General features: G+C 42.9%; 1 protein-coding gene across 3 annotated transcripts in view; it reads left to right on the top strand.

Moving 5' to 3' along the window:
- Positions 1–21,723, top strand: part of Pard3b (par-3 family cell polarity regulator beta) — a 993,253-nt gene that overhangs the window by 860,349 nt on the left and 111,181 nt on the right. For all 3 annotated transcript variants that reach the window (XM_048344902.1, XM_048344903.1, XM_048344901.1), the window contains one exon: positions 11,003–11,138. In XM_048344902.1, coding sequence (XP_048200859.1) covers positions 11,003–11,138 — 136 coding nt within the window. The remainder of the gene's footprint in view (positions 1–11,002; positions 11,139–21,723) is intronic.

The raw sequence follows: 21,723 nt of genomic DNA, 5'->3' as shown, positions 1-21,723 counted from the left end.
AACATTATGTACACATATTTTTAAGAAGCAAAAAATGCCATATTAATCACTTGTTAAATACCTTTGATGATTTATAGTGTTCATAAATTGGCTAAATTGGCCAATAAAATGGCCTATAAAAATCCTAGCTATGTAGAGGCCAAGGTCAGGAAATCATGGTTTAAAGAAAGCTCAAACCAGAACTCCATCTTGAGTGTGGTAACTATACACAATGGAGTTTTACATAGCCAATAGAAAGAAAAATAATAGTAATGTCATTTGCAGGGAAATGCATGGAACTAGAACAAATCATGTTTAGTGAGGTAAGCCAAGCTCAGAGAGACAAATGGCACATGTTCTTTCTGATATGCAGAAATTATATGCAAAATGTTTCTGTGTCGTGATATATTACACAAGATTCTAGATACTCAGACACAATGAGACCAAAAGAGGATACCCTTAGGAGAGAAACACAAAGGCACAATGGCTAAGTGCCTTTTCATATTTATATAAAATAATATATATTCTGAAACTAACTCCAGGATATGGAAACAAGAGACCTCTTCTTTTTCTTTCTTTTTTTTTTTTTTTTTTTTAGTATTTTTATGACTGTCTTCTTTACCTTATATATGGGATATTCAATTACACATCTTCAGAAAGTGGGGAGGGCACAGAACTCGAAGGGAAATGGGTGGGAAAATGCAGGAGTAGAGTGCACAGGACATGGATGAAAATGAACTATACAACTCCTTGGTAGAGATGGAAGAGAGGGACTGGGAGAGAATGAGAGGGAACAGAAGACACTGTACGAAAGGAAACATACTCATTATCTGATACATGTAGTTGTAATCTCTTGGTAAATCGCTTCTATAATAACAATAAAGTTATTTAATTTAAAAAAAAATTTAACTGGGGCTAGGAATGTGGCTTAGCGGTAGAGAGCTTGCCTAACATGCATGAAGTCCTGGGTTTGATTCCTTAGCAATACATAAACAAAAAATGTCAGCAGTGGAGTTGTGGCTCAAGTGATAGAGTGCTAGCCTTGAGCATAAAAAAGCCAGGGACAGTGCTCAGGCCCTCAATTTAAGCCCCAGGACTGGCAAAACAAACAAACAAACAAAACTTTCAAAAGTAACTCCATCTTGACCTATGGTTGGAAGAGGTAGTATGTGTGTACTATCCCAACTATAGGGAAGCACAATGGCTGACCACAGTGGTGTGTGCCTATCATCCCAACCACATGGGAAAGGACAAATGTTGCAGTCCAGAGTGATCCAAACTTAAAACACCCTATCCCCAAAATAACCAATGCATAAATGAGCTGGTAGCAAGCTTCAAGTGCTAGAGTACCTACCTACCTGCCTAGGAAGTATGATACCCTAAGTTCAAAGCCCAGTACTGCCAAAAAAAGTAAAACTGCCTTGACACAGTATGAATTACATACTTATGTATAACTTGAATTATCTGGTAATTGTGTAAATTACTTCAGGTTAAATATTATAATATGTACATTAGAGGAAATAATTTGTGACTATTATTCAAAATATGAATTACTCAAATGAGTATTTTAGGACTCAGCAAAACTGGCTTCTGAAATTTGAACACAGCAGGAAGCTCTATAGCCACAGAATCATGTGATTATTTGTTTTAAGCTTATAAATGTGAGTTGAAGCTGTGAAAAATAACTCCTGTGCTTTTTGGATTGTAAATGGCACTGTGGGTGTCACTCCTGAGGAGTTTCTCCCTTTGCAGGAAGAGGAGATAGAGAGGCAGAATGTCCTTATTAGAGCAAGGCCTCCCATTGTCTGAAGTGATAAAAAGCAAGGTAGAGCAATGCCTTTTATCAGAGGAGCTGACATTGATCTGCTGGTGATTCCCAGTCACTACAATCAATCACATGGAAGAAAGATGCCCTGAGTGAATCAATGACATATTTTCAGCGTAAATGGTAGCTGTGGTTCGTGGTGTGAGTGGAAACAATCACCACTTTGCAATCAAAAGTACCTAGAGAAGGGATCTTTATTTCTTTATGCTCCATTGTTATGGCTTGATTCATTGGACGGTCAAAGTTCAGGCCAGGGTTAAGATTTCCAAGACAAATCTTCAGGCTGTAGGAATCAGAGGGTTAGTGTACCAAGCCTAGGATGAGAATCCCAAGACAAGGATCTCAAAGAAAGCAGGTGCTGATGGCAGGGAAGCACGTTGAGAAAGACTAAAGGGTCAGACTTAGGTTGCCATGGCAAAATCAGGAGCCCAGGTAAGTCAAGATTGCTGCATCTGGGTGGAAATGGCACAGCAGCATCGGCACAACTGCAGTAAGGGCCATGTGCAGCCTTCCAGCCTGAGCAAATCTATCATTGTATCTTACGAATTTTCTTCTTCCCAATGACCTTAAGTGGATGTCAGCTTCTCTGGGTCAGTATTTTACTTTTCCCACAGGATCCCAACATAAGGGGTAAGTTTGTTGACCTCTTGGAAATTTATACACAGCCACATATTTTTAAGTTATATATTAACATAGCGTATAGATATTTCTTTTTAGACTCCACCACTAATTTGCTATGGAACATCAAATACTCTTGAGAGGCAGAAACACCATTTCTGCCTTATGAAGGAAAGGTATAACATCAGAGATAATTAGTGAAAGTTGCGGTAGAAGTAAAAGATTATACATGTGACAAGCTGGTTTTATATGTTATTTCCCTTTGCCTAACTCATCATTTTTAACGTAAACATAGTCAAGAATGGGCTCTTAATTTAGAGTAATTGTTTTAACCCAAGGATCACTTAAATCTGCTAGAATTAAGTGTCCATATGAGCAAAATTAGAGGTCAATATGAGCAAGGGCATATTCATACTATTTGGGAGACCTTTTTTTTTTTTTTTGGCCAGTCCTGGGCCTTGGACTCAGGGCCTGAGCACTGTCCCTGGCTTCCTTTTTACTCAAGGCTAGCACTCTGTCACTTGAGCCACAGCGCCACTTCTGGCCGTTTTCTGTATATGTGGTGCTGGGGAATCGAACCCAGGGCCTCATGTATATGAGGCAAGCTCTCTTGCCACTAGGCCATATCCCCAGCCCGAGACCTTTTTCTTAAACCTTACAGAAAATATGGAATACCATTACAAATAATGGTGGTGACTTACAAAAGAAAATAGAAAAGAAGAATCCCCAAATTATGCTCATGATAGTCAGATCAGGCTCCCAAAATGTCCACAAAATATTGATTTGTCAATATACCTTCAAAAAATGTTATTCTTAACATAGTCATGATTTTCATGGAATGTTTACACTTGATAATGTTAGGAACTCTTTGGATTAAAATATCACTAGGAGAATCTGCTGTATCCCGGGACTGGTGCTTAAACTCAAGACCTTGCACTCTTGCTTGGCTTTTTGCTCAAAGCCAGCACTCTACCATTTGAACCACAGCACCACTTCTAGCTTTTTGCTGCCTAGTTGGAGATAAGAGTCTCATGGACTTCTCTGCCCCACCTGGTTTTGGACTACAAGCCTCAGATCTCAGCTTCCTAAGTAGATAAACTTTATAGGTATTAGCCAACAACAAAAATAATTCTTGAAAGCAACTGTTTAGTTTCTACGGGCCTACGATTTAAGCATGTTTTCATTATGGGATGTTAAGTCAATGAAGTACTGATATAAGTGTTGCTAGGGCTATAGTTTCTATAAATTTGGAATATTTTTGAGTTAGTAATCCTAAGTTTGTATGTAAGAATCTCCCAAAACTTTTATTTGATGGAAATTTTTACCACCAATAGAAAAGAAGCAGCAATTGTATTCATGACTTTCTGTCTTTGGAAGAATAATTTTCCCAGAAACTGTCTTGGGGATTTAAAGTAAAATTAGCAAGATAAGAGTGCATGTAGACAGCTGCATTGTATTATATTTATGTCTTCAAGAGTATGAATGCCACAGATGTTTTGAGAGCTCTGTTCCTACTATAAGGAAAAAAAAATCTGCCCTGTTTTCTAACGCAGGATTATGGTACTGCTAAATTCTTTAAGTTATAGCTATGATAAATTTTAGCTTTGTAAATGAAAAAAAGACGAAAATCACCCTTCCACCATGTGGACTGGGGAAACAAGAAAGAAATCACATCAACATACTTCAAGGGGGGAAGATGAATTTTGTCTGTTTTATTGTTGTTATTTGCTGCACTTTAGCTATCTTTGAGAGAAACTTTGGCATTCCATCCTTCTGTAGGTATGGAAAGAGCAAGAGTATACTTGTAGAATTTTTTTTTAATTTATGCTGGCACTTGGGCTTGAACTCAGGGACTCACACTATCACTCCACTAGAGCTCTACCACACTTCCGATTCTAGCCTTTTGCTGGTTAATTGGAGATAAGAATCATGGAGATTTGTCTTTGAACCAGAAACTTAGACCTCAGTTTCCTGAGTAGCTAGGATTATAGATGTGAGCCAGTGGCACCCAGATATCATTTAAAGGTTTTAAGGAAGCATCAGAAATAACATTTTAGAGTAACTTGATTTTAAAAAATTAAAGAATCTATCAAACACTAAAACACTCCCTTACCCTTATTATTATTGATGAACCTATATTTTAATTAAAGTGTTGTACTCTGTGACTTTGAACAGATTACCACATCTAGACAGGAGCATTCATTCCTATCCAGGTTCCATCTACAAAGGCTATCTTTTAGGTGCATCATCAAATCTGATTATCAGGCTGGTACTTAAAATGAGGATTTACTCACCAAAGGCAAGTACCTTCTCTTCAAAATGAAAAGCGACATGTCTTGAGGCTATTTGAAAACAACAGAAAGATAAAAATTAGCTACAGACAATTTAGCCATCGTTAGAGTGCATGTATTTACCAATATGGCCACTTATTCATGCATATGAAGCAGTCACAGACAGTTCACAGGTTCAGCAGTGAGCGGAATGTTATGGTAGCTACCACCTCCCTCTCAGGGAAGGGTGAACTTTCCCAACATATCCCTGGCTACCTCTCAGTCCTGGTCCTGACCCAGTCTCTTCATCTTGTACATGGGATCTCTGTCATATGTTGATTCTCTTTTACACGCTATTCAGTTTTATATGACTTTCCCACATCAGCCTGTTAGAGATATAACATTAATTGCCCAGAAATGTCAGTCTGCAGTTGTTGCAACAACATTCTCTAGTGAATACAGACTTCATTGCTTGTATTTCTATTACTTTAGCTACTTCTATTTCTATTTTTATTGCAAAGATCTGTGCAAATAAAAGAATATCAAAAGGTATTGCTATAAATGTGCTCTGCTAAATTCCCTCTGCTTTGAAATGCCTGTGAACTGCTGCTGCAAAAACGCCTGCTGCATTTTAATGCCTTTCTCATAAGGCAACATGATCTGGTTGAAACCGCGCTGGCTTTGCAGGCACACACATCCTGGCCTACCACTCTGCAGTTGTGTTATTTAACTTCTCTGAGCCTCCGTGTGCTTGTTTGGGAAATGTCAACCACAATAGCATCCCTGGCGGATAGAACTGAGGATTCAATGAGATGAGGTATGAAGAGCACGAATACTGTATCGAGGATGTCACAGAAGCTCCTTCAATTTTGGTTTACCTTCTTGTTTGCAACTACAATGGCAGGAGGCAGCCACAGGCTCAAGTGAATGTTCATTCTAAGTAGCATTCCAACTGAAAGATTACAAAGAAGCAGGTAGCACCTCAGTGTGAGATTCGCCACATCTGGTGGCCCATCAGTTATCACCATAGGTGACTTTGAGGAAAATGCCAAGGTTTCTTAAATGCATTCCACCTGTAAGCTCTTGACAGCTCTTCTGTGCTATAACAAAGGTCTTTTTTTAACAATACCTTTGTCAAAGACATCAACTGTGTACTTTCTTGTACAAGAAATATAAATGTTTTGTTATACTGCTTGAATTAATTTTAACATAAAATCTCAACATGTTGAAAGCATAAGACTGGCATTGATTAGCTACATATGGGTAGAGCCTCGATGGAAATATTTTTCTTTTTAATGGTCAGGTCCAACCTATTGTTTAACCAGTGAACAAATAATCCAGAAAGGCTAATTTTCTAGCTAGTAACATGGAGATAGAGTTATTGGTACTTTGACAGGTTTTATGTGGGCCCAGGAATATTTGAGTTATAACATAATCCGATGAAGCTATCACCACAAAGAATTGCCTAGAACGCATACCACTTAATTCCAAAAAGGCAAAAAACATAGGTGATCTGTATATACCAAAGAAAATGGGTATCCTACAGAAAACAATCTTACAGGTGAACCTAAATTTCTGTGCTGGTTCAGTCTATTGCTAGAGGCCTCAGTCTCTAAGATATAAATTAAATGGAAAAGCAGATTGGTGAATTATAGTAGAAGAGAAGTCTTTGAAGTCAGGCCAATCTTGGTAATCATCTGTTACCTTACAGCCTGTATCCTTCATCTTTATTGAGCAAAATAATAAAACATCTACCTTACAATATTCTTTTGAGATTTTTGAGATATTTGCACATGAGTAATAATTAAATTCAACTGAAGTGCCAGCTCGTATAGCTTGATAGTGGCTTTTGAAATTCTGTTGAGCAGGAATCAGAGGCTAGGTCTCGGATCCTTGGAAAAGAATACTGTGATGGATTGGTGATGTTTGCTACAAATAGATAGTGAAGAAAGTAAAAGTTTGGGGCTGGGGATATGGCCTAGTGGCAAGAGTGCTTGCCTTGTATACATGAGGCCCTGGGTTCGATTCCCCAGCACCACATATACAGAAAGCGGCCAGAAGTGGCGCTGTGGCTCAAGTGGCAGAGTGCTAGCCTTGAGCGGGAAGAAGCCAGGGACAGTGCTCAGGCCCTGAGTTCAAGGCCCAGGACTGGCCAAAAAAAAAAAAAAGAAAAGAAAAGAAAGTAAAAGTTTGCCTTGATACATTTGCTAGGCTAGTGTTCTATAAATTATTACCATTAAATTGATTGTTGCTATTATTATAAGTATATATCCAGCAACAAGCAGCTAAAATTCTACATCTTCACAAAACAAGATCAATGAATTGCTTTGATGACAATAGTGACTATACCATTTTTATTAGGAAGTACATGAGTACTGCTGAGAAGAGCTAAAAATTTAAATCAATTTGCAACTCCTAGTTTTGATATGTAAAACATTTGCTTGGGAACATATTATATAGGTAGTAAAGGTAGGATGAAAGTTGGGAAAGAAAAATGAAGATGATATTGACATGTGTAGCCCTATATTATCATAGATTATCATTAAGGTCTCAGACAATATTTCTTTAATTTTCTTTTGGGTGATGCTAGATTGGACTCACATAGGCAAGTGTCCTACCACTTTAACCATGCCGTAGGTTCACACATTTTTGCCTGGAGGCATCTGATAGACTGTGATTCTCCAGCCTCTGGAGTAACTGGGAATACAAGCATGTGCCACTTTGTCCAGCTTCCATATCTTCTCTGAAATATTCACATGAGAGGGAAGAAGTACTGTGTTTTGCACTAATATGCTTCATAACTTTCCCTGTGTATTTTCATTCAGGCCAGATTTCTTATCCAAGTAAATAGTCATTTCCTGTTAGCCATCAGGGATATTTTGAATCCTGCACAGCTGATTTTGTATTCTTGCTCCATTCCCATATTTGAAAACAGCAAGCCCATATTTTTAAATTTATGTATTTATAGGCATGTGGAAGAATGGCTTACAGTCAAGTATGATTTTTCTCCCACCACAAATGGAGGAAAATTGTGGTGCTTGGTTTTTGGGGTGTGTGTGTGTGTGTGTGTGTGTGTGTGTGTGTGTGTGTGTGTGTGAACAGTGCCTTATCAGTTTCTTTCTTTCTGCTCCCTCCCCCCACTTTATTACTGATGACTTCATTCTACTTGAATTCAATGCTTCAGTTTCTTTGGGGTAAACTAATAGATTATGTATGCGATGTTTGCACCACGTTGATTGAACTCATCTGGTGAGTTTGAACACAGCTCATGAGTTCCTGAAAGCAGCAAAGCCTATGCATGTGATCTAGCCACCATTTTCATCTCAAATTACTTGGGAGCCAGGAAGCTGTTCAGAATATACTTGTGCTGCTTTTCCTACCTACCCTGCCTACGCTTCCAAAAAAGCTAAGCAAGCCTTGTGTTATCCTCTTACTGTGATATTTTTCAAGTGTTCAAAGAAAATTTATTTAAACATTAAAAAGTATATATAGTAAAGGAAGAGAACAAAAACTATTTTTGAAGGCTTTCAAAAAACATAATGATGTTTAAAATACAGATGAGAGTTTTTCTTTATCACTAGACATTTTTCTTTTAGTTTACCCTGGGATGTTTACTTGATTAAATGACTAATAATAAAAAATAATAATAAAATACAGAGGATAAACAAAAGCCTGCTATCCCCAAAGGTTTGTATTAATTATTGCATGTCTGCTCAGAGCAGTGGAGAGAGGCACAGACCTAAGGCACAGATACGAGGCCCAGCCTGACCCTTCCATTGACTTACGATCTAATTAAGGAAGACTGTTTCCCTCCAAAACATGCCTACTTATTGTAATATGAAGGTCAGATCTGGCCAGCGCCATATTGGCCACATGGTAAGTTGTACTATCTAACATATTTTCTTGATGGGTGTGCCTGGATTCCTACAGGAAGGGAAGTCCCATCCTCAAGTAATAGGTGTTCCTGAATCCCAAGTGACAGGGGCGGGCACATGGCCTATAGGTTACTGAGCCTGTCAGTCAAGTGCTTGGGACTAGGAGCCTCCTGTGACCCAGCCCCCTGACCTGCCAGCTCAGGCACCAAATGTTCACCTGTGTCTCTTGTCCCCATGGCATCCCAAGTCAGTTCTCCACTGGAGCTGAATTGGTTTGTTGGTACTTAGAAATCTTCCAGAAGTAAGTCTCTGTGTCTCTGTCCTTTTTCGTGTTATGTTTTTCTGAAACCTGGGACCCATCCATCTGGAAACACCAACACCCGTGCGGTCCCAGCCCCCAAGGCTGGGCTGTGGCCCTGGCTGGTCAGCTTGCTTTTTACTTCCCCAATAAATCCATCTTTTTTCATCTTTTTACTTGAGACTGTCTCTGAGTGGTAGACTCTTGGAGGGATGAGGAATCCCCTCCCTCGAACCCCATAACACTTACATTTTTGTTTCCTTACTTCCTAGGACAATTCTTAAATAATTCCACAAAATCAATGGTCTCTTACTATTTTTTTTGATATCTCATTTTTAAAAATTGGGTATCTTAATGAACTTTAAAACTCCACTTCGCATGCAAGTCTCCTCACCTCACACTAGAACCCCTACTTAGCTCTCCAAACTCACTTGTCCCTAAAAGCTAGATCAATGATTCTCATACGCCCAGGAAACATAAGTTAAAGGACCTAAATTTACTGGTGCTATGCTTTTCATCATTTATTTTTAGTGTAAATTTTAAATAGCCCCAAGACGAAAGTCGATGGAACTGTGTTTTATTCTAATTGCCTTTGTAACTGAGAAGGGAAAGGGAACATAGTTGATCTTCTTCTTGTGGGGGAGGAGGAGGGGGACGAAAGAAGTTGTGGACCACTGCTCATTCCAACTGACAGGCCTTCATTTAATTTCTGCCTGGACTCTCCTTCTCTCTCATTCTCATTCTCTTGCCCAGTTGTTGAGCACCTATTCATCTGCCAAGACTCAGCTACAGTGCTACCTTCTCTTTGGAACTTTCCATGTCATCTCCCATGGTCTGCTTTCACCCTACCAAAATGTAATCACTCACACAGATCCCTGCCATAATGACCATTACTGTGCTGTATTCTTTTCTCTCTCCTTCCTCCCAGACTGTTACTGTTGCAGGTAAAGACTAGGAAATGTTCATTGTCATATCCTCAGTTCTTGACATAAGAGCTGGCACAACAGGACACTTGATTATGCCTCAGATGATCCAAAGAAGTTGAGTGATGGTTCAGTTCTGTGTATCAGACTCCTCTTCTTCCCAGAGGTAGATTAGATCATTTGATATTTGTTCTTCTTAAATGATTATGATAAATCCATTCCAACTCAAAGGAGCTACTTGTTAACCAGAGCAGGGATGGTGGAGTGAATTACTTCTGAAAGGGCTGGAAGCCCCTGAGAGGAAGCAGTAGATAGAACGAAGAGAGGAGAACCATGGATAAACAATATAGCCTATTCACAGATCACCCAGATTTTCCCACACTGTTCTGTGTTTATGACTTTTACCTTCTTTCCTTCTCTATGCATTGGCTGTACACATAGATTGACCTCCATTACAGTGTCACCCCTACAAAACTTCATGAGTCTCACTGATATGTTTACTGAAACATACCAACCTAAGAAAATGAGGCACCACATTAAGATCTTACCACGCTGTGTATATGATTGCAAGAAGGAAGTGATACATTTTCCCACTGCTTCTTACCTTCTCATTTTAAAGCATTTAACTGAGCCCCAAGTCAGATGTCTTGGCTCTTAGAGCTAAAGGCAGGTATATAGGGCCATTTTTAAATTCGTTTTTAATACTGACCTCACCGTTTTCTTAGCATATTTGAATTGTATTATCAAACCTTTTCCATTTCATCTCTCCATTTGTCTATCCCTCTCCCCTTGAACACACTCCCCCCCACTCAAAATCTGGACAAATGCAGTCATAATTTTCTATACATATGTGTGTGTATGTGAGTGTATATATATATGTGTGTGTGTGTGTGTGTGTGTATAAAAGTGGAAGTAGATAAATTGAGAGCTGGGTGGCGTGGGATGAAATGAGGGAGAATGATTAAAGAGTGCCATTAATCAATATGCACTGTACTCACAGACATGTTGATTGAAGCACCTTTGTACAACTAGAGAAATGTACATATAGATAGATGGATAACACACAGAAAATATAAATTGTATATATTATCCATATATAATGCCCATATATATAAACTTTCCATTTTGGATGTCAAACCCTGTACTGGGAAGATTAAGGAGTGACTTCCAAGGGTGATGCCCATCATGTGATTCTGTCTGTTTATGTGCTGCAGTGGTGGTCCGGCAGGTAGAAGCAGTGATCGCATCCAGAAGCTTCGGAAGGAGTACTATCAGGCCCGGAGGGAAGGCTTCCCTTTGTACGATGATGAGGAAGCAAGAACAAGGCCTTCTGATTATGACCTCCACTGGGTAAGCCCACACCTAATTCCAGTCTTGAATACCTCTTTACTGAAATAATTCAGAGCAGAAAGACATGGTTAAGAATGTTCTGTACATATCAGGTTACATCCGGTTTTCTTGAGCTTGACAAACATGAACATTACCCAAATCACAGCTGGCTTCTCCCACAGAAGTTGTCTTCATAAATCAAATCTCTCTGGTGTACATGTCCATTCTAATTGCTCTCAACTTCTTATTGCAAACTGACTGGTCTTGAGGACAGCATACAACCACTACTTTAAGGCGAATAAAGCATCATTGTCACCATCCAATAAAACTTAAGTCCTTACCTTCCTTCTCTTAAACTTCAGATCCAGGGGCCAGCATTAATAGAATTTGCAATGTAAGCCATATCTTTGAAAATAGTTATTAGAAGAAAATTTCAGACAGGTTGTTGTCTGAGATATCAATTGTATATCATATCTGAGCAATTCACATTCTACTGAGCTTACTAGAATCACTTTGTTTTGAGATAAGGGAAGTTTTTGTATTAGAGGATTCATTTTGTCAAATCCATCAATGTTCAGGGAACAGAAAACAATATTGAGACCATGGAGGGGTTATTCTGTATTTTCTGGGGTAGAATGATTCATTTCCTTGTCTTTTTAAAGAAGATAAGTCTGTGCCTACAAAATACACTTAACTCTTGTGTATCCACAAAAATGCCCACAGGAAAAGACTTAGAGTTAGATTACATGGGCTTGGCGAATATGGTGCCTGACACAGGGCCAGTGCTCAGAACTCAAAAACTGTTGGCTCTTATTACTACTGTCATCAGGGCAGGGCCAAGTGTGATCGTGGTAATGAGTTTGCTGTGACATATGTTTGCACAACCTCTTATCATTGCTGCCTTAAACAGCTTCAGCACTGGTTTGAGAATGAAGGAAAAACCTCTGTCATTTCTGGTGCTCACTAAAGACACTAACTTCTTTGATAGGTAAACCTGTGCACAGAAAACTTCCTTTCTTTGGTTTCACACTCATATTCCTACTCACAAGGTAGGGATGGTGGAGCTGAACCCCTCCAATCTTACCATCTGCACTGTGGTAGCTCAGGGTCATGCATGACCCATAACTTAAAGATCAGTTACCGGATCTATCACTGCTGGAGAGAATAACTGAAATGCTTCACCCATGAGATTCCTTCTTGTAGGCAGAGCTTTAAAACACTAACAGGATTGCACAGTAAAGATAGGTGATCACAAACTCCTCAGAGATGCTGGCATACGTTTTAGACTGGATGGAGATTGATTTACTACTTTTGAGAAGAGATGTGAAGAGTGACTTGTTAGGTAAGGCTAGGCTGCCTCCACAAAACAACCCAGCAATAAAACAAACTTATTTACACTGTTGCTAAAACAGAACGCCGTGTCCAATGCATTGTAAAGTGCACCATGTCAAAACCACTATGAATCCCATGAGCAAAATAAAGCTAGTGAGTTTAGATCAAGTAGTCCTCCTTGTTTTGACATTATTTCATATGATACCTTTAATTCAAACTGGGAAGGATTAAAGATGCTTAACCTTCAAGAGACTAAAAGTTTCCCCTAACTCTCATCAAACCTGAGCAAGATTAAAAAAAAAAACTTTTGGTTGCTCCCTTTCCTAATAATTGTGCTTTCATGCCAAGCAAGCATGTAACCAAACCATCTAGTGAATCTAGTGTAACCGGACCATCTAGTGTATTTAATTTGTGTTTCCCATGCCCCAGTGTGTTAAGCTTTGGCAATTGCAACTCGATTTTATGTCTCCCAGACAATTGGGGTCTAAGGCTTCCCAAAGAGATGCTTGGGAACTGCACTGTCATAAAAGACAAGTGTGCTCTGTGATGGCCTGACATATTCCAAAGCAAGGATCAGAATCTTAGTACCCTTTCTTCTCCTTTCTCTGTGCCAAGGAAACACACTAGTGCTTTTTATCAAGTGGATGCCTGAGAAGTTATACCATTGTCTTACTACTTTGGGATAGATCTAAGAGAACAAGTTTAGAAAGTTAACATTTCATTCCTGGCAATCAGCTAGACACAACAAAGCAGCTTTCAGTGTGATTGCAGTTTCTAGAACAGGCTGGTCCCCAGCTCCACAGAGGTGATTGTTTGAATCAAATCAACTGGCCATGAAGGTCAGGGATAAAGCCCTGGAGGCCCCTCAGTGCTCTTCTAGGTAGTAGACAAGGATTTGGACCCAAATTGTCAAAAATAGAGCATTGATTCCTATCACTTCTGTAAATGTCAAGGCAGTGCAAGTGTGCTAACAAAACCATTTCCACCACAGTCGAAATACTTTCACAGGTAAGACTCTCTATGTGCCATATCTCAGGTCCATAGGGCTGAAGATAACGCCCAGAGTCACATCCTTTCAGCAAACTTGGGAGCCATACACAGGACAAGTAGAAAGATAAATTACCTGACAATTGCAATTTTCCCATGCTGTCTTCCGGGGTTCGTTTCCAGGAACCCTTGCAGATACCAAACACTGCAGATACTCAAGTTAAATAAATGGTGTAGCATCTTCATATAGCTTCCACACACATCCTACCTACCACATGCTTAAATCATCCTCTGATTTCTTATGATATGTAATACAATGTTAATGCTATCTAAATGGTTGTTGCACTGTGATTTAGGAAATAATAATAGAAAAAAGTCTGAACATGTTTACACAAGTATGGATTCATTTATTTCAAGCAGTCTTCAATGGTTGATTGAATCCATGGTTGTGAAACCCACAGATATGGATACCCAACTGTGCGGCGGGCGGCTACCTCGTCCAGCAAGAAAGACGACCACCACACGAGGATCCTTCTCAATCGCACTTTATTGAAGAGCTGCTCGGTTGAAGGGGGGTTGGAGCGAGGGGCGCCGCGGGCCAAAAAACGCCTGCTTAAATACGCTTGGGGGAGCAAGGGTCGCTCCCTGATTGGTCTGTGGCTGGTTGTTACTAGCAACCGCTTCGGGATTGGCTGGGACTAGAGCTCGCTTGCGCGTGCGCGGGGTTTGGGCGCGAAAGTCCACTAAGCATTGCCGTCTAGGAAATTGTTTATTGTTAGGGCTGCCAGGAAGCAGGCGCCATCCTGTAATGGCGCCGCTGCCGGCTTCCCGCAGTTCCCCCTTTTTGTTTTCGTGCAGGTAAGAGTAGAGGTCTGATCTCTGTGTGCTAGTTTTGGAGCATTGTACTGGCTATCCCATGAGTGTTATCCATTCATCGAACGCCAGACCCGTCCGATACCTTTTTTCCAGAGGTGGGGTCTAGGGTATCTACCCACGTGCAATCAGACTTGCTCTTCTTGGGGCTTATTGTCATAGAACTCCCAAGTGCGGTGCTATTGCCCGGCACCCTGCTTCTCTTGGAGGCACGCCCATCCCGGGTGCAATGGGGTCTTGTAACCCCAGGGGTGCAAGGGCCGTGCAACCAGGGAGCTCATTCCCTTTTCAGGGCCGCGAGCCATATTTGGGGGGAACCGCCACATTCCAAAGCGGCTAATGCTTGTGTGATCAAGACCTTATCCCTGCGCGTTTGAGCTCGTAGGCGGCAGACCAACCAGAGACAAACCACGCTGCCCCCAACACAGAGCAGCAAAAATATCCCCACTCCCACCCATTCTTTAAAGTAGGAGAGAGCGGTAGTTATCCAACTCGTAAACTGCCCCAGGGTAATGGGATGAACCTGCGTTCCATTTAGCACTGCTATTCTCAGGAGCTGTTCCCGCACCAGGTCCTCAGCCTCCCTTCCCCACTCTCCTGACAAATATTGGCTTAACAGTTTTGATTCATTCCGGGAGGCATTGAAGCGCAGGGGGGTAATGCAGATATGTTTGTAGGATGAAATACAGCCAATTTGAACTAGCTCAGTTAACTCATCAAGCTGAACCTGCATTAAATCCACTCTTTGGTTAACTGCAAGGATCCCAGATGCCAGGTGGGAATTTATTTTTGCTTCTGTTTCCAAAATCTGTGCTGTCTGGGCTACCACCTGATTGACCGTCTCAGCGGTTTGGACCTGATTGGCCATGGCCACCCCGGCGGCAACAGCCGCTCCTGCACTGATGGCAACAGCCGTTACTATGGCTGCGGTTATTCCAAAGTCTCTTTTCTCTCTAAGTAACGTTATCAGTGGGAAGTTATCTGGGTCTAATTTTACTGGGATAGGTACGAAGGTGGGTACTTTCACAATTACAGCAGTGGACTGTGAGCCATTCCAACAGTTAGAGATCCAGCATTCCCCCATTGCACAGTTGATCTCATCACTGGAGACATTAGAAGTCAGCAGGAACATATGAGGGGGCTGCAAGCAAACAGGGGCGGCTCTTACAGTGGCATTACTCCCTACAAACTCATGTAGGCTGGCATTGGCAAATTTTATGGGTTTTCCTAGTTGGTATAGATTCATTCCAGAAGCCCGCCGCCTGGAGATGCGGACACTCCGTAATTTTGTGATTGCGGAGATATCTGACGATACCCCGGCCTCATTTGCTATAAGCCATTGGAACCAAGGCCACCTATCGGTCACTGTGTTATTTTCAAATTCTGGCTCTATTATCTGTCTACTCAATGCTGGGGAAAGGGAGAAGCCTGGGATTATTTGCTTTTCCTCCCAAGTTTTATCTTGGCACTGAATAAAGGACGGAGGGAAGGCAGGAGAGGCACGGCAATAGGGGGATCCTCTAAACTGGGTAGCACCACTCAAATTTAAATTTCGAGGAGTCAATGGTACCAAGGCCTCTACTAGAATCAAAGTCTGGTTACTTGGGGTCATAGATTGATCAGTGCTCCCTTTTAATTTATTTAGTGCCGTAATTAACTGTAAGGGGTTTGTGTTGAGAAAGGGGTTACTACTTTCTACATAGGTCAATGTTTTTCTCTTCAATTTAATGCAGGAATTATTTCCCGCAAACGAAAAGCAAAAGGTCCCCTTAAGCTTTATGCTGGTATGACTGAACCTCACTGTGGTAAATTCTTTAGGGGATAAACAGGGCACTTCCATGGCACACGTCGAGGAGAATAAAGTGGGAAGAAAGGGGGAACTGGCATGTATTGGCAAAGGGACAGGCCAAGCTCTAGCTACAGCCCAAAGCACCGTTTCCTTTGTAGTGACAGAAACAGGCATGATCATCACCGCCAGCAGCAGGGACACCCACTGCCTCTTGCGACAGGTTGGTGAGGGATTGATTTGACGGGTCGCTCCCGCAATCATCATCTCCAGGATCTCTCTCATCATCATACGCCTTCTGGTCAAGCGCCTTTACTGGTCTCGTCAATCGAGCTGGAATCCAGTGTGGGACCTCTTGGCCCTGAGGAAAAACACAAACAGCTCCCCTGGATCTCGTTATAACCGGATCCGGTCCATACCATTTGTTATCCAGGACCTCCTTCCACATGACCACATCTGTTTTGTCCTGGGCCTTTTGTAACATATGCCTATCGGATGCTGACTCACCGGCATCATTCAAATTTAAAAAGTTTAAGGTAAAGAGCGCAAGAGAGAGTCTCTCTCTGGGGGTTGCCGTCTCGGCTATTCCCCCTTTTTGTTTTTGTATTAATTCTTTTAGGCTCCTATTGGCTCTCTCTACAATCCCCTGTCCTTGGGGGTTGTAAGGCAGTCCTGTGGTATGGGCCACTTGCATTTGTGCGCAAAAGGCGCGAAATCCGTTTGAGGCATAAGCCGGCCCATTGTCTGTTTTTATTCTCTGTGGTTTACCCCATGCTGCCCAAGCCTCGAGGCAATGGGTTTTTACGTGAGTAACCTTTTCCCCTGCTAACGCAGTGGCATGGATTATGCCTGAGAAGGTGTCTACCGACACATGGACATATTTGATTTTTCCAAATTCTGGTAAATGGGTAACATCCATTTGCCAAAGGGCATTAGCTTTTAGGCCCCTGGGATTCACCCCGACATGTGGGAGAGGGAGAAAGGTGACACAAGACTGACAGGCTCTGACTATCTCCCTGGCCCTTTTTCTGGAGATATGAAATTTTTGTCTCAAAGTGTTTGCCGGGACATGATACAGATTATGAAATTTCTGGGCCTGTGTAACAGGGTCTTCTGCAAGGCAGGCCATAAGTCGTGTTGCACAGTCAACCAGGTCATTGGCCTGCGCCATTGGTCCTGGTAGCAGAGAATGTGCACGCACGTGACCAATGAAGAAGGGATGACTACGCTGCAAAATGGCATCTTGAATCTGTAAGAGGACATTAGAGACCATACTACTCTGTTTTATAGATGCTGCGACTTCGAGAGAGGCTACAGCATTGACCACATACTGCGAGTCTGAATATAAATTAAAGGGCTCTGGGAAGGTTTTAAACACTTCCAGAACTGTCAAGCACTCCACCACTTGTGGAACATCCGGGCGGAAGGTTAGAATTACTGGTGTTTTGCCCTGTACCACATATGCTCCTTGCCCTGATTTAGAGCCATCCGTGAATACAGTTAGCGCTCCTGGTAAAGGGTCCTTTTGTGTTAACACTGGGAAATAGACCAAATTCTTTTCTATGATAGCAAGCAAAGGATGCTTGGGGTAATGGTTATCAATTACCTTGGAGTAGGAGCAAACAAGCACGGCCCACACATCCACTGTAGCCGCTAAGGTTTCTACCTGTTCACGGGTATAGGGTATAATTAGCTTGTCTGGGACTTTAGCAAAATGCATCAGACAGTATTTGAGTCCTAAAAGTGCCTGGGAAGCTACCAGCTCTGGGAAATATTGAATCGTCCTAGCGCCAACAGAACTGCCATGAAGCCACCATAGAGGGCCATCCTGCCATATCACTCCTGTAGGGTAGTTTTTTGTTTTTAGAATGCATAAGATAATTGGAGCCGCGGGATCATACCGCCGCAGCTGCGCTCCGGCCATTGCTTCCTCGACCTTGTGCAAGGACCGTAACGCAGAGGGTGTCAAGGCCCGAGGGGAAGTAACTTCTGGGTTTCCCTCAAGTATAGAGAATAAAGGCAATAATTCTGACCTAGGGATGTTCAGGAATCCCCTTATCCAGTTAATGTCCCCCATTAGTTGCTGAAAATCATTAAGAGTTTTCAAATGTGAGGTCCGAAAAGAGATTTTTTGTGGCCTAATGGTTTCCGGGCTTATGACTGACCCCAAAAACTCTATCATATTTGATTGCTGAACCTTTTCAGGGGCAATAGTCAGGCCCTTGGCTGTTAACAAGAATGTGATTTCCTTATACACTGTATAGAGCGTCTCCAGACAGGGGGCGGTCAACAAAATGTCATCCATGTAGTGAATAACTTTTACTCCTGGGAATCTTTCCCTCACTGGAATCAAGGCCGAATCAACAAATAACTGACACATGGTGGGGCTGTTAGCCATGCCCTGTGGCAAGACCTTCCATTGGAAGCGCGCATCGGGTCGCTCGTGGTTTGCCGACGGCAGAGTGAAGGCGAATCGTTCCCTGTCCTCTTCACATAAAGGTATCGAGAAAAAGCAGTCCTTGATGTCTAAGGTAATGACTGGCCAATTGCGGGGCAGCGCTGAGAGCAAGGGGAGTCCTCTCTGGATGGCTCCCATGACCTGCATTTGGGCATTTACGGCACGCAGGTCATGTAGCAGTCTCCATTTTCCGGAAGCCTTTTTGATTACAAAAATTGGAGTGTTCCAGGGTGAGACAGAGGGTTCAATATGTCCTAACCGTAATTGTTCTTTTATCAGTGTTTGAGCGGCTTCTAACTTTTCCTGAGAAAGGGGCCACTGAGGGACCCATACCGCCTTTTCCGTTTTCCAAGGTATGGGCACCTGGCCGGGTGTAGAAGCCTTATTTTCAGAGACCCCTAGGAAAAACCCAAGCCTTGTCTGTTCCTTTTACTGGATGGTTGTAAGGGTTCAGGCTTGCCCTGTAAGTGTTTGCCCAACCCTAGCGATGGGACAAACCCTTGATGTTGCATCATCCTCTTGCTAGCTTCTGAATACTCATTGGTTAATCTCAAATCTAACTGTTGTTGGACATCCCTTCCCCATAAATTTATCGGGACTTTAATGACAAACGGTACAACTTTGCCCTTTTGGCCTTCCTCAGTCCTCCAGACTAGTTCCCTCGCACTGAGCTCCGGAGAACTAGCGTACCCTAGTCCCTGTAGTGTCTGTGAGGATTTTTGTATAGGCCACCGCCTTGGCCATTCATCCTTCCGGATTATGCTCCGATCTGCGCCTGTATCCACCAGTCCAGAGAAATTCCTTCCCTCTATTTCTAGTGTTAATATTGGCCTTTTGTCTAGTTCCATAGACAAACATGCAATTTCCACCCCAGTGGATCCAAGGTCTGCATTATTCCTCTCAATACCCTTTGTGGGAAAGCTGTCATGCCTCGAAGGCAGTAACAGGAGCTGGGCAATCCGATCTCCTGGAGCTATGGAAATGACTCCATGGGGGGCATGACAAAGGATCTTTATAGTTCCTTCACTATCTGGGTTGATGACCCCTGGGAGGACAACTAGCCCCCTCATGGTTGAAGAGGAACGGCCAAGAACTAAGCCCACTGTGTCCTTTTCAAGGGGTCCTGTCATATCAGAATCTATGACCTGTATGCCCATTGCCGGAGTTAATACTGTTCCGGTGGCGGCACAGAGGTCCAGCCCTGCGGAGCCTGAAGTTGCCCTTCGAGCCTGGGTGGCTGTAGGTGGGGGGCTGGTACCGACGTTTGAAGTGCCCCATAGATTTGCGGGCCCTGGGGACGAGGGCCCCCTCTCCCGTTTTTTGACTCTAACTGTACAGCTTGGGGGATTGGATGTCCATTAATGTCCTTCACTGACCTGCATTCATTGGCCCAATGCTTTCCCTTTTTACATCGGGGGCACAGACCTGGTTGTCGCTGCCCTCCCGTTGAATTAGCCGGGGTCTCGTTAATTTTCGGGCATTGCCGCTTAAAGTGTCCTAATTGGCCACACTTAAAGCAGCCCCTCTGTTTATTGTCCCTAGCCATGCGAGCGGCAGAAAGCACGGCCGCCGCCAAGCCTGCATTTGTCAATGGGCCTCCCACCTCTCGGCAAGCTCTTACCCATGCCTCAAGGCTCTTTCCCTTTACAGGGGTTATTGCTCTTTGACATTCTTTGGTACTCTGCTCATAGATTAATTGTTGCACAAGGGGCATGGCTACCTCCAAGCTTCCAAGTACACGCTCCGCCTTCTCAAGCATGCGTGCCACAAAGTCTGAAAATGGTTCATTGGGTGCCTGAATTACCTTTGTAAGGTTACCAGCCACCTCTCCCTTGTTTGGCAAGGCCCGCCAAGCCTTGTAAAATATCTCATTTATCTGGGCATAGACTTCAAAGGGGTAGTTGGTCTGTTCCACTGAATACTCTCCCTGTCCTAGAAGCATGTCCACTGACCATTCGGCTCTCCCTTCTTGGAGATTCTTTCTGAATTGTGTTTGTGCCTTATCCTGAACAAGGGACCTAAAGTCAAGGAACTGCCCGTGACTAAGGCATGTGCGCGCAACCTCAAACCAATCCGTGGGCGTCAAGGCATTAATCGTGAGTCGCCGCAATAAGGCGGTGGTATAATTGGCTGTTACCCCATATGTGCGCACTGCCTCCATTAGATCCCTTAGTTGTTTATAAGAGACTGGCTCATAGATCCTTTCCTTTGTTACCAGGTTCTCAAAGACTGGAAAAGCCGCAGCCAACCTAGACCACGTGCTTCTCTTTATGAAGTTACTCCGCCCGCACGCCGCATAAGGCGGGGGGGCAGAGGGTGTTTTTTGCCTGGGGGCCCTGACCCCAAAGGGGTAACCGGGTCCGTATCTGTCCTCCTTGTACCTAGCAGCGGCTTCCTCCAAGCCCTTTTCATCTTCTGGGCTCAGCTCGCTGCCCGAGGTATGGCCACTCTCAGCCTCGCTCTCTGATTCACTGCCCTCTATGCTAAGAGCTGAGAAGGAGTTGTCAATCTTAAATTCCTCCAAAGAAGGATACAACGGGGCAACTGGTTCTTGTCCTTGCCCCTTTTGGGCTTGCTTTTGTTTTGCTTGTCTCGTCCCCGCCGCTTGTGCATTCGAGGATTTTTCTGAGGGCTGCAGTCCCTCCTCCAGACCCTTATGGGGTCCCCCTTTTCTTTCTTTCATCCTTTTATTTTTATTTTCCTTAGGCCTAACCACTTCCCCCTTTACTGATGAGGACTCCGAAAAACTATCCTGGTGCTTACTAAGGGCCCTTTGACCTTCCTTTATAAGGTCTGTGGAGCGTCCGTCTTCTAGGCATGAGCGTACCATGCGCCATAAGGGCATCGTTGCTCCAGAGATCTCACCCTTTTCCTGAGCGCTGTCTAAATCCCTGCCTAATTTGTCCCAGCAGGGGAGAGTCAAGTCGCCAGAGACCGCGAACCATGGCGCCTGTTGATCTATATCTGTGAGAATCTTCTTAACAGTCGCCTTACCAACCTTAAGGCCACGCTGCTTTAGTAAAGCCTGAAGGGGAATGTAAAGATCTTCGGAATCGATTGTTTTCCCCTGAGCATTTCCCATGGCGCACTCTTATCTACGAGCGTCCTACCCACGGGCGAAAGCCGCGTTATCTACCGCGGACTTACTTTCGCGTCTGACTTACTCTAGA

The sequence above is a fragment of the Perognathus longimembris genome, chromosome 4, assembly GCF_023159225.1.
Source record: "Perognathus longimembris pacificus isolate PPM17 chromosome 4, ASM2315922v1, whole genome shotgun sequence".
NCBI classification, from domain to species: domain Eukaryota; kingdom Metazoa; phylum Chordata; class Mammalia; order Rodentia; family Heteromyidae; genus Perognathus; species Perognathus longimembris.
Note: the sequence above shows the minus strand (reverse complement) of the source record. Positions and strands in the feature narration are given on the sequence as shown.